At 31.1% G+C, this 13617-nt stretch overlaps 1 protein-coding gene across 4 annotated transcripts in view; it reads left to right on the forward strand.

Annotated features, from left to right (window-relative positions):
• LOC106687569 (progestin and adipoQ receptor family member 4) overlaps positions 1–7747 on the forward strand; it is a 66382-nt gene extending 58635 nt beyond the window's left edge. For all 4 annotated transcript variants that reach the window (XM_014431538.3, XM_014431541.3, XM_014431539.3 and 1 more), the window contains 3 exons: positions 3030–3133; positions 6286–6423; positions 7333–7747. In XM_014431538.3, the coding sequence (XP_014287024.1) occupies positions 3030–3133; positions 6286–6423; positions 7333–7566 (476 nt within the window). In that variant the 3' untranslated portion in view covers positions 7567–7747. The remainder of the gene's footprint in view (positions 1–3029; positions 3134–6285; positions 6424–7332) is intronic.
• Positions 7748–13617: the final 5870 nt, after the last annotated feature.

Raw genomic sequence — 13617 nt, forward strand, 5'->3', positions numbered from 1 at the left:
AACTATTAGACGTACAGACGCGTATTAGAACCCAAATTTTGGTTTATATAAATTATACCTGAGGAACTATTAGACGTACAGACGCGGATGAGAACCCAAATTTTGGTTTATAAAAACTATACCTGAAGAACTATAAGACGTACAGACTAGGGATGCGACATCGATGTCAATGTTTTACCCAAAACATCGATGTTTTTAAGCCGATGTTTTTTCAACATCGATGTTTTACTTTTGTCCCAATTTTTAATTTTTTTTTTTCCAAAAGTAACTAAATGAAAACAAAAAATTTACGGTATAAAAAATTTCCTATCAACATCGATGTCCTAAAATATCGTTGCATACATTGCATTACCCAAAAAACATCGATGTTTTTTTTAGTCACATTATTTGTTCCAACAACCATTTCTGACTAGTAGAACAGACCTTATGTTTCTGAAATAGATGTTCAAAAAAACAACAAGGTATTTTTGGAAAGGTATTGTAAACAACAATATTTTAAAACATCGATGTTTTTTGGAAAACGTATTGTAAGCAACGATCTTTTAAAACATCGATGTTTTTTGGGTAATGCATTGTATGCAACGATATTTTAAAACATCGATGTTTTTTATAGTCGATGTACTATTCTTTCATACAAAAAGCATTTCTGACTGGTCTGAGCATGCGTAGTCGTTGGAACAGACCTTATGTTTCTGAAATAGTAGTTCAAAAACATCGATGTATTTTTGGCAATGTATTGTAAACAACAATATTTTAAAACATCGAGATTTTTGGGTAATGCAACGATATTTTAAAACATCGATGTTTTTTTTAGTCAATGTTCCATTCTTTCATACAAAAAGCACTTCCGACTGGCCTGAGCATGATAGTCGTTGGAACAGATCTTATGTTCCTTCAATAGTTGTTCAAAAACATCGAAGTTTTTTCGGTAAAGTATTGTAAGCAACGATTTTTAAAAACATCGATGATTTTTGTAGTCGATGTCGGATTCTTGCTTTCAAAAACCACTTCTGACAGGCCGTAGAATGCGTGATCGTTGGAACAGACCTCATTTTTCTGAAATAGTTGTTCAAAAACATCAATGTATTTTGAGTAATGTATTGTAACGATATTTTATAACATCGATGTTTTTTGAAGTTGATGTTCTATTCTTTGATTGGAAAAGCACTTCTGACTGGCCGGAGCATGCGTAGTCGTTGGAACAGACCTTATGTTACTGAAATGGTTAAAAAAAAAAAAACATCGATGTTTTTCTGTCGATGTTTTAGTATTGAACATCGATGTTTTTTTGTCGATGTCGCATCTCTAGTACAGACCCGTATGAGAACCCAAATTTTGGTTTATAAAAACTATACCTGAGGAACTATAAGACGTACAGACGCGTATTAGAACCCAAATTTTGGTTTATAAAACTATACCTGAAGAGTTTCTCATGTCTAGTAGTCCTAGAGTTCCTCAGTCTTAATAGTTTTAGACGTACAGACGCGTATTAGAACCCAAATTAAAGCTAGTTGAAATTACTTTAATGTAGTTTATATCATTTATCCTTGTAGCAGTTTCCATGATTTTCACCAAAATTGTTCATTTTGATTGATGGGAAAAAAAAATGTAGCTATTTGTAAAGCTGTGCCTGGAGAACTAATGAATGTGAAGATATTACAGCTCATATTTTAGGAAATATACTTTTATACAATAACGTGCTGTGAAGTTGTTTAGTCTTGGAGGTAGTTTTAAGGATATGGAGCTCTGAATGAAAAATGAGAAAACAATTTAGGTTTGTCTGGAATAAAATAAATACCATGGCGTTTACGCTTTAACAATTGGAAATATATGCTTTAATGGCATGTACTATATATATCCTTTGTAAAGTCTAGATATAAATTGAGCCTTTTTCTAACAGCAAATGACAAGTATTTTTTTCTTTACTTGAAAGAAATAAAAAAAAATGTTTTGTAACTTCTGGAACATCCACCATTTTTTAATTTCCCTTACCATGGTTGGCAGAGTCTTTTTAAATTTTTGTTTGAATTATTAAAATAATTAACATTATATTTTTTATTAACTTAAATTTTATCTACAGTAATAAGATCTTTAGAAAGAAAAGGTGCAATAATTTATGCATGTTTGTTCTAAATTTTAGGATTTGACTTTTGACCTACACTTGCACATAGATTGGAATAGACAGTGATATTTGGAAAAGCCATCGACATAATATGTACTTATAATTTGTGTTTGCAGTTACTAAAACTATATTTGATGTTAAGTTGTAAGGTTATTCAGTTTGGAGTGGATTTCTTTTATGATAATATTTATGACTGTTTATTGCTCTTTGCACTCATAATTAGTTTACTACTTCAACCAGTTTACTTATCCTGCCAGACTGTATTCAGTTGAATATCCTCTTTTGTGATTTTAAATGTTTTCCACTCCTAAAGGATCTTTACTACTCATCGAATGCCACTTCAAATTCTCAAAATTAACTTCTTCCTAAATTGGCATTTTAAACTTGAAGAAACATATCATTGCATAGGCTTAATTCCTTGAGTTTACTCTAGTTTAAAGATTATATATCAAAAGATGTTCCCTTCTTGCTAGTCAGTCTGGTTCCTATGAGAAGATAGAGCATGTTCCCTTCTTGCCAGTCAGTCTGGTTCCTATGAGAAGATAGAGCGTGTTCCCTTCTTGCCAGTCAGTCTGGTTCCTATGAGAAGACAGAGCATGTTCCCTTCTTGCCAGTCAGTCTGGTTCCTATGAGAAGACAGAGCATGTTCCCTTCTTGCCAGTCAGTCTACTTCCTATTCCTCTCATTTGACATATCTACTATGTATAATTTTTTTTTTTTCAACATCCACAAATACTGTTAATTGATTTAGTTAAATTATTTGTCATTTAAAAGTTATTCAATAAGTTGAACTAATCTTAGATTATTATTGTTATTTAACAATGACAATAGATAATGATAAGACTACAAAGATTATTGTGTCGATGGCTATGATATTAGTAGTGATGCTGTTGACCTTGTTGTAAAGGAGCTTTGACAATGGTGTGTACCTCAGTCGCCTGCCTCCCGAAGCCAGTACAGTGGATCACCATTGCTTCCTACAGCATCCTCTCTGTTCTTGGGCTGTTCAAGGTTTGCAAAGCATGTTTTATTAGCTTTCTAATTAATGATAAAAGATTGTGTTTGGATTGATTTGGTATTGTTATGATCAATATTTTATGAATAAGTGCCAAAAGTTACAAATAGAGGGTGTTCCAACAGTTACACATAAAGGATATTCCATCATTTACTCATAGAGTGTCTTCCAACAATAAATACCGATCATTGAGGTAGGGATAGTTTAGCAAAATTGTAGTTGAGTGACACAAAAGTTGACTTTCCTATCTCAATCCATGGTCAAGTTTTTTCTAAGGTTTTTCCGAGAAAACTGTCTTATCTTTTAAAAATCCCAATTTTCAAATCTAATTGAATATTCCTCAAATTTTGTCCCCGATTTCCTCCTAAAACAGAAACCAATTTGTAGAAAATATCGCTTTGATAAGCAAAAACAGAATCCAAAACAATGTAAACTAGTAAAAATGTTTCAAAAAATCCCACACAATGAATTTAAGAATGACGTTAGGATTTCATAAAACTTGCTTCATTTAATAGGCTTTGAAACAATATATGATTACTTTGATAGCTATATGATTACTCAGTTCTTTTTCTACTCTAGTAGCTACGGGGATATCGTCATCTTCAAACACCCACCCAACTTTGAGATGCTGGTTTGATATTGAGGTTGGAGGATCAAAAAACATTAGCTATATGATTACTCAGTTCTTTTTCTACTCTAATAGCCACGAGGGTATCGTCATCTTCAAACACCCACACTTAGATCCTTAATAGACATCATAGTAATAAAGCCAATTTTCACAATACTGTTTATAGTAGAGGCTTTTCAATTTTTGAACTTCTTCAACGTTTCACTACACCATAACACATGATTCACCATCTGATCATCAGTCAAGCCTGTGGGGCACCCAAAGAGAACAAAGCTTCTTGAAGTGAAGATTATCATGCAGGGTGCAACGAATTCCTGGTGCATTAATGCCCAAGAACTGTTCGATCAGGTGCTAGATCACTACCTGTCTGCCTCAAGCAATTCCTAAACAGCATTAATGTTTTCTTCAATTACCGGTAGAAGGTGGAAATGATCTTGGAGCGTCCTAGAGTTTGAAATTCCCTTTTTCAAACTAATAGTACAGTGTTGACAGTCCTCATTAAGCACAGCCCATCAGCATAATTGCACTTTAAAATAGCTCTGTATTCAATTTTAGACCTGAGTGACACCTTTCACAAGCACATTCAGAAAGGGAAGTCACAGCGCTGCACCAACCCTTTCCCATTCTACCATTGATATTGCAAAACATTGCTAGTGCCCTTCTATCATTTATGTTGTGGATGTCCCTCTTTCAAGAAAAGTACTGAACCAATTAACAAAAGGAAGGTACCGTTTGGAAGAGATTTTTACTTAGACATAATCGTTGTAACTAATACTATTTTCTATTTTAAAAGGCATAATTTTTGTTATGTCTATGGATGCAGTTTCACTAGACAATCTTTATTCTTTCAGTATATGTTAGAGAGGTGTACTTTGTTTAGTTGATATATATATTTATACTTTTGTAATAAAAGAAAGGTGGTCCGGATGTGGTCAATGAAAAACTATACTATGAGCCAGCATTTTGCCCTATCGAGAATAAAGGAAGATAATGAACAAGATAGGAAATATATATTTCAGACTCCAGGTCAGTGCAAAAGTGAACTGAAAAGTGAGGAATAGTGGGCATTGGCGATTAAAAATATGTTACATTTGAAAATAAATTTAAAGTAAACAGTATAGGAAATTAAAGAAAATATTAAAAATAGGCAAATATTAAATGATATTAAAAATAATAGATGATAGTATAATAAATAAGAAATTATTTTAAAAAACATATATATATATATATATATAGGATAGAATACACAAAAGAAATAAAGTAAAAGAAAGGATGAAAGGATATAATAAATATAATATGATGAAGGAAAGAAAATATACAAAATAAATAGGGGTACTGGTAAATTATATTATAGAAACATTAATAATAATAAAGTAATTAGAATGTAAGTATACTCAAGTTAGAAGTAATATATGAATATAAATTAAAAATAAGATATATAAATATAAAAGAAAAAGGATGGATAGTAAATGTAAAATATAAAGTAATAAAAGTAAGTATGGGATAAATGATACAATAAAAATGTTACCTACTGAAATGCTGAAATGCAAAGTAAAGAGTAAAAGAAGAATTATGGAGCTTTTGTTAGGCTTAATATTTGTCGGTATGTCAAGGAGATACAGTCTTATTAGCTTTATGATTCATGGATTTCTGTGTTGAATTGATGTAAATGGATTCCTAAATGAAGCTTTTTTTTTTTTGTTTTTTATACTTTTGATTTGTGGTATGCAGCATTTTGTCTGTGTATACATGATATATAACATGTTATATACATTTTACTCTGATGATGCCGGAATGCGAATATTTTAGAGGCAGAAGCATTTGTCATTGGAAAAGGTAAATGAATAAAAATTTAGTAAAAGATGGTGCAGTATTTTTAAGGGAATAATGAAATAACTACTAAATTAATTGTAAAAAAATATAAATTGCGTATATAATGAAATATCTCTTACATTTCTGCCATTCTCCAGGATTTATCAACTTATTCACACTATCACAGCCAACATTGGGTATCACATTATTGTAGGCCATAATGGCTTTGTCAAATTTTAGCATTAGTCAATAACCTGTAAAACATCTTAAATTAGGGAACAAATAAAACTAATAAATTAATTCTCATCATAATGTGCTAAATTACTTACTATTATCATGGTTTCACTTATTATAATTATTTAGTTTACAATGTCTATTTTACTCTATCACTATATTTCAACAAAAAGATTGTTAATACAGACCGTTGTAGACAAAGAAAATATGCTAATAGGCAGTTTAGCAGGTTATGATAAAAATTAATTTAGTAGTGCATATTTGTTCCCCTATTTAAAACGTTTTCTAAGTTATTGACTAATGGTAAAATTCAACAAAGGCATAATAGCCTGCAATAGTGAGATAGAGTTAATGTTGGCTATGATAGTGTGAATGTTGGCTGTGATAGTGTGAATAAGCTGATAAATCCTTGATTATGACTTCCATATTTTGTCGATTTTTATGTTTTACTTAAATTGTTATAAATTTTCACAGGCAATGGCAGCTAGTTCTCCTTGGAAGAGAAGAATGTGTTTTGCTCTTCCTTTTTTGATGAGAAACTGTCTTGTTTTATTAAGACTGACAAAGTATGGTGGCGGGGATCAAGATGGATTGCTCTACGTCATTCTACAGGTATGAAAAATCAAATTTACAATTAACTGGATCTGTGTCTTTACTGATTAAATTAATTGGCTAGGTAAAATAGTGATGTATTTTCTTATCCTTAAAAATTCTGTATATCATTCAAATCATTTTATTTGAAATATTTACAGGAACAACTAATGTATATAAATAAACAATAATTCCGAGGGGGAATGCCTTTCTTTTTCCTTAATTTCCTTTTTATATTAATGATAAATTTGAATTACCTGATTAGTTACTAAAATATTTAACTCATTGGATTACTTGATTAACTTCTCTGAGTATATAACTCTTGTAATGGTTCTCAAATTATGGTATGATTTATCGATGAGAGAGTCCCTACTTTTTAGGAACTTGAGTACTAGCAAGAACATTAATATATGATTATAAGAAACAATTTGTTTCAATTTGGATAAGTAATTACTTGAGTATGATTGATGTTAGATTCTCACCTACAGCAAATACTAATATATCTCCGCCATTTCCCAACTATCTTCACAATCTGTGAATTTTGTATCATCTTTAACTTTCATTGGAGTTATTTGAAATTTTAGGAAGCATATAAATTAAATTAAAATCCTGTAATTCTATAAATGTTAAATAAGTGCCTCAGGTTATTAGAGAAAATAATATTAATATTTTTACCTCCCTGAGAAACTATTTTAAGTGTTAAGTATAAGTTTACCACAGCTGATACAGAATATCTCTATTCTATACCTCACTAGGCTAATACGCTACTTAATTTAACAAGACTAGTTATTACAAGAATCAAGGTCATGCTTAATTTTGTTATAATGGTTAACAAGTGTCAATAGAAATCAATCCCCCATCACTATATATCACAAACATTCAGTAATTAAATTCTGCCAACTAAATATTTTTTATTCTTTTTTTTTCTAGGACCTGATATCATTGATAGGTGGTGCGATTGGTGCACTGAACATTCCTGAACGATGGATGCCAGGCTCTTTGGATTACTGCTTCAACTCGCATAATATAATGCACGTGTTGGTTGTCTTGGCTGTGTATTACATGAATCTGTCAACTATTTCCGATCTATTGTGGCTTGTGAACAGGCAGTGCTTAGGAAGTGTAGAATTCAATTCTATACTACATCTCCATGAAGAACTATAATGTATTAAGATTTCATTGTAAATGGTTAAATACAATATACACAACTGAGTGATACAAAGAAAATTAACTTTTCTTCTTATGGAGAATCAAAAATATGCTTATTTTCAATGCAGTATGAACAAATTTGTCTTATGATAGGTTACCAAAATAACATTAACACAAACTGTTCTTTTAACGGTCAGTTTTTAATTAATCTACTTAAAATAATTTTTTTAGAATAGAACAAAGAAACATTTTCTTCCATAATAGTGTATAGTTTATTTTTTATAATAATAATATAAATACAAAAATGGTATCCATTGTAATTAAAAGATAGATTTTTCTGAAATCAATACTTTTGATGTGCTATTTAGAATATTGCACACAAGTGAAGAATAATCTTCCTTCATTCCTTTAATACTAGAGTTAAGACATAACATATCTTACCATTTTATTCTAAATCTCATGCAATAATATAATTTCAAATGTTTTGTCTTGAACTACTTTCCTTTTAATGGTTTGATCTAAAAATTGGATCAATTCAAACTGAAAATATTTGAAACTAAATTAAATTAATTTACTTAATATTTTAAATATGTCCACATTTTTTTTTCCGTACAGTAATATAAATTATTAGTTCAGAAAAAAAAAATCTTAAAAATACGAATAAATTTTAAGTCATTGATTTTAGACTAAATTATCATTTGGAAAAAAATAAATTTAACTAAATATTTGATCGAATTAAAACTGATTTTATTTTTTAAAAAACTAACGCAACATTTTCCTTTAATTAAAGCAAAGCCTATGTAAATTGTTGGCCTGAAATAGGATAAAATCCCCAATAAGATGGGGTGCAGCAGACTGATTAATGTCTTAGAGGTAGACTGAATGGGAGGATTGCATGGATACTGGTTTTGTGAAAATAGGAATAAGATGCCTGGCGAATAAGAAAGAGGACCTTATGTCGGATCAAGTAAGGAACAGAGGAATCACTATTTCGAATCAAGAAGTTGTGCCTTGATAGAGAATTGTTTAAGAAATGGATAACACCTGCCCCGGCAACATGGGGCATAAGGGTTGCTTATAGAAGAAGATATCAAAACATTTATTTCCACAGAGGTATATTTATAATGCTTCTTTTTATAAATATAAATTTTAATTAATTACCAGATCAATATTATCAAGATTTTTTTTTAAGATTTAAAACAGTTTACCATATTAATTTTACTATATAAATCTTCTAGTAATAAAAAATGGATAAAAAAGTGCTCAAATAATAATTGACCCTACTTTTTTTTTTGGTAAATAAAATAAAATTGAATGTTAGGCACCTCACAGGGGTATCCCTTATCCTCTTCACCTTCAAGTTCCTGGAAAAAAAATTATCTGCCTTTTTTAGATCTAATCAGCCCCACGAAATATACAAATAATTGTAGTCATTAAATAAATTAGGCACTGCAAGCTGAAGTAACTCTACAAGAGAATCTTGGTGGCCATATTAGGAGAATTAAAGACGAGTTATTAAATAGAAGAGTGGTTCTTAAAGCACTGGAACCACAGACTTTTAGCCAACACTGCCATCTATGGTACATTGCCAAACAGGGGAACATTAGTTGAACAGCTATCCATACAGAGGTTCTGATTGCCATTACCGCCAAGTTAAAGGAGTTCCAACTCTCAACATCTACAATTGACCACAATGCTTGAGAATAATGTAGGAAGTTTACAGGCTGTCATATGAAGAAGAAGACATTAATTTCATAAGAAATCAAAAGGTGGGTCACAATCCCTGTCAGTAAAGTAAAAGATAATTGCTATCTGAAGAGGGAGACAACTGAAGCTATACCAGTGTCCACATTGGGAAACTGCCTGCATCAGAATGGTGATATGTTGAAAAATATAGTTGTGTATCTTTGATGCGCTGTCATAAGGGCTTAGGTCCAAAATATGAATTTTTCAGCAAAAACAAAGTTCAAATCATTATGTAAAATCTAATTATTGATATTTTTCTAATTGTTATTTTTATAAAACAATATAGTAATAGTAAGTCTATCTGAAGCATAAATTTATTTCTTGTCTGATCATTCCTAATTCTGTATTTTGACTTCACACCTCTTCATGAAGTACTTTGGCTTCAGTTGTGTCTATGTTACACAAAATAGCTCACTAAAATTTCAAACCCAAAAACAATAATTATAAGAAATAAATTAAGTAGTACTTGTAAATAGCAAGTCATTTTTTTTAATTTGGGATTTTTATTCTTTACCAGAAGAAAAAATATATACTAGAATACAATATTTGAATATGGTATTAAAGTTGTTTATTAACAAAGTCAAAATTACAATTTGGGAATTAACAAGGATTTAATTTTTTTAACATTTCACCATTTAACCGCTTAAGCGTCATAGGACATACATAAACCATAGTTTTGGTATAGAATAATTTTATTAATTTTACATTACAAAACATAAATTAGAGGCATACATGAAGAAATACAAAATTAACAATCTCAAATTGTTATTTAATAATCTCAAAATTCCACTCCTTTAATTTGGGGCTACTCCAGTTTAACTTCCAGAAGGTCAGGATCTTCTACTTGGATAGCAGAGTCTGTTGGGAGATGTTTATAAAAGTTGTGAAATACTGGTGGTATCAGAGGAAGTAAATCCATGAGATCCTTTTTCTTTACCTGAGGTATAGGAACCATGGACTTGTACTTTTGTTGAACCTGTCTTATGGAAGGCCTCCCTCATTGACTTTAAGGGTTCTTCTTCTGTTAATTAGTTCTTGTACAGCAGAGTAGCGTGTTCTTGAGTATATTGAAGCCACTGAACATTATCCCAGGAAAATAAGAGCCCCTATCCGAATTCTTCCTTAATACTAAATATGTCTTGAGAAGCTTTGCAAAATCAAAAAGCTTGTTTTGTTTCACTTCAATTACTTGAAATGGTATTTTCTTTGCAGTTCCCCTAATTACCTGAAACCAATCGTGAGGATTATAAACTGGGATTTTTAGCTTTTTTTTTTGTTTTTCTGTCATTGAGTGGTCAACATCACACTCCAAATGAGTGTGGCCTAGAACCAAAAATTTATGGTTTATTATTTTGATATGTAGAAAGACAGTCATGGCCTTCATAAACATTGCAGCTACTTACGAATTTTTGTTCTGACGTCTACAAGTGTCAGAATAAAAAATCACTTCTTCAATAGTAGATGGAAGTTTGCCCAAATGATTAAACAAACATAAGGCTATTTAATTTGCTCCTTGACCTGCTGTTGCCTCATGCCACATGTGGTTGTAAGACTGACCTATTACATTGTCATGAATAGTGAGATTTTAAGTCCACAACTGTCTTTTGTATAGTGCAATAGACGAAGCAAGAGGAGTGGGGAGGCATTGCTGTCTAGTGCAATAGACGAAGCAAGAGGAGTGGGGAGGCATCACTGCAGATCAAAACTAAAATATTGCTTTCTACTCTATCTACTTTACAAGCTTCTTTATCATTTGCTTTTGTCTTGTAACCCAAATCTGCGAATTCCTGAACATCTTTAATTCCGTTTTCAATAATTGGTGTTTCTTCAGTCACCTGAAGTAGAAGCTATTTTTAATTTCATATTCAAGATGTCACACTTGTGATATGAACTGCTGTGTCATGGCCGCAGGTGCAGTTCACTGTTACTGGGTCAGATGGGTTAGAGCTCAAATCCAGCTCTCAGGCTTCATATAGCATGAGTTTATAAACAGCTAAACATTTTTATACGCTCATATAGTGGAGGTGCATGATTGTCTATTGGAAATTAGAAAATATTAATTTGCATTCAATAACTAGTGATAGGTAATTCCCCCTAGGGGTCTTCACGGCCAGGGTTCTGTGTACTTCTTCAATACAATCTCAATTGGGTCCCGAGTTCGAATCAAAAGACTATATATTTTTTTCTTTTCTTTTTATATTTATTATATACATCAGAGACTTTTAATTTATTTATTTTCAGGAATGTTTTATATTACAAGTTTATATAATTTTGTGCATAGTTTATTTTCTTAAAATAATTTGTTTACATTCGTATTTTTTTTTTTAATTTCAAATAGTTATTTTCTTTTTAAATATGCGGACTGGAGGAAATCAAAACCATAAAAAAAACCGTCGGTTCAGCAGAAGTGGAACGATGAGCTCCAGGCTTCAGACCCCAGGATCCATATTACGAACTTTCCAGAAAAGAGCAAGTCCTGATATTTTGCTTAAGAACTGGACATAACCAGCTCAATGCTCACCTCCATAATAAATTCAAAATAGGTCCAAGCCCTCCGTGTGAATGTGGAAGAGGAGAACAGACAACCGAGCACATTATCCATATATGTGTCCTAATGCAGTAAAAACAGAAGTAGAGATGGCCTCAACCTACTGACTTGGTGACCAAGCTGTAAGGTGACCTGGAGGATCTCAGGAGTACTGCTGAATTTATTTTGTCATTCCCAGACTTGGCCATTTGAATGGGAAGATCGAAGAAGAAGAATATGAATTCGGACAGGAATATTTCTAGGTGAAGACTCCGAGGAAGAGATTCTTAATTCAGAAACAAGTGAGACAGATTTACAATATTTAAAGAGATGTTCGCTTCAAAAGCGGCACAGAAAGGCTGCCCTTGGGTCGGCAGGCAATTCACTCAACAAAAAATAAATAAATTTTAATTGAGATCAAATTTACTAAATGTATTATAATGTAGTTGTAAATAGCAATAAAAAAAAACTTAAATGTATTAATAAAAGTATGTTTTATTGATGGTTTTAAAGTGATCTTCCTTCTGTACGATCTCCTGTAAAATTTCATTTTTGTGACATACATTTTTTTCCATGTCAATGCCTTAATTAATTGATTACATTTTAAAATATGATTATTTACCTCCATGTGACGTAACAACTGTACCACTCTTAGAGTAGTCATAAGGACTTAAATCAACATAAGACTATAGAGCCAATAAAATTTAATTAGGGAAGGGTATTAAGGGCATATGTTGACTTATACCAGGAAAAAAGTTATAAACTTCACTTAAGGCTATATCAATTATTAGAGCTGACCAATTTTAAACTTTGACTTAAGAATTTAATACCAACCGGTAGTTCTGATTTGGTACTATAATACTACGACATAATCTCCAAATGCTCAAAAAGTGACTTAAGCCATTATGACCGCACATCAAAGATATATCAAATGATGTACAACTTGGTTTTGAAAATAAACATAGGTGTCTATATTTAACCAAACGGCCTCGGATATACTTAGACATATACATATTATCTAAATTATTTGATGATCATAAATTACACATACAAAACCCTTGCAATTGTCAATTGAGACCAAATAAAAGAAATACTATATTAATTAAATTTGTTTTTGTGTTAAAATTGTTTATTTACCATTAACAGTAGAGTATTATTCTTTATCAGAATACAAGACAAAAAGCATTTTCAACCAAGGATTGAAAATATCATTCCATCCTTCTAAGACAATGAGGGAAATAAATGCCATTCTTAGCAGGGCTTTCTGGATGACGGAAAATTAAAGAATGAATTCATTCAGTGAGGCAAAACATTGACTTAAACAAATAATTTAATTACTATTCGAGTTCCTTAGACTGCCCCCAGATCATCTTCCTTTTTGTTTTAACTTTTTCTAAAATTTTTATTTCGTTCCAAGAAGTTTGCTTGCTTTGATTATATATATATAATCATAAATAGTATATAATTATAAAGTTGTTTCATTGACTTAGAAATTTTTATATTTGTACTAAAAACATTATTCCGATTATGTGTTTCTTTTATGTTCTGCAAACAGTTTATTTTAGAATATCAGAGTACAATATGGTACATAAGTATATGATGCATATCAGTTGATCAAAGTCATTATAGCCGTAGTATTGGTACTTGGAGCCAACAGCCAATACATATTACATTAGATTGCTTCAAATGGAAAATTTAGAGGAGAGTGAAAAGCTAAGGGAAACAAACAACTTTTTCTAGAAATGCTGTGGATATAATATACTAGTATAGATAGTGAGGTAGCTAATTATGTA

Source organism: Halyomorpha halys, unplaced genomic scaffold, assembly GCF_000696795.3.
Source record: "Halyomorpha halys isolate HHAL.00 unplaced genomic scaffold, Hhal_1.1 Scaffold983.1, whole genome shotgun sequence".
Lineage (NCBI taxonomy): Eukaryota > Metazoa > Arthropoda > Insecta > Hemiptera > Pentatomidae > Halyomorpha > Halyomorpha halys.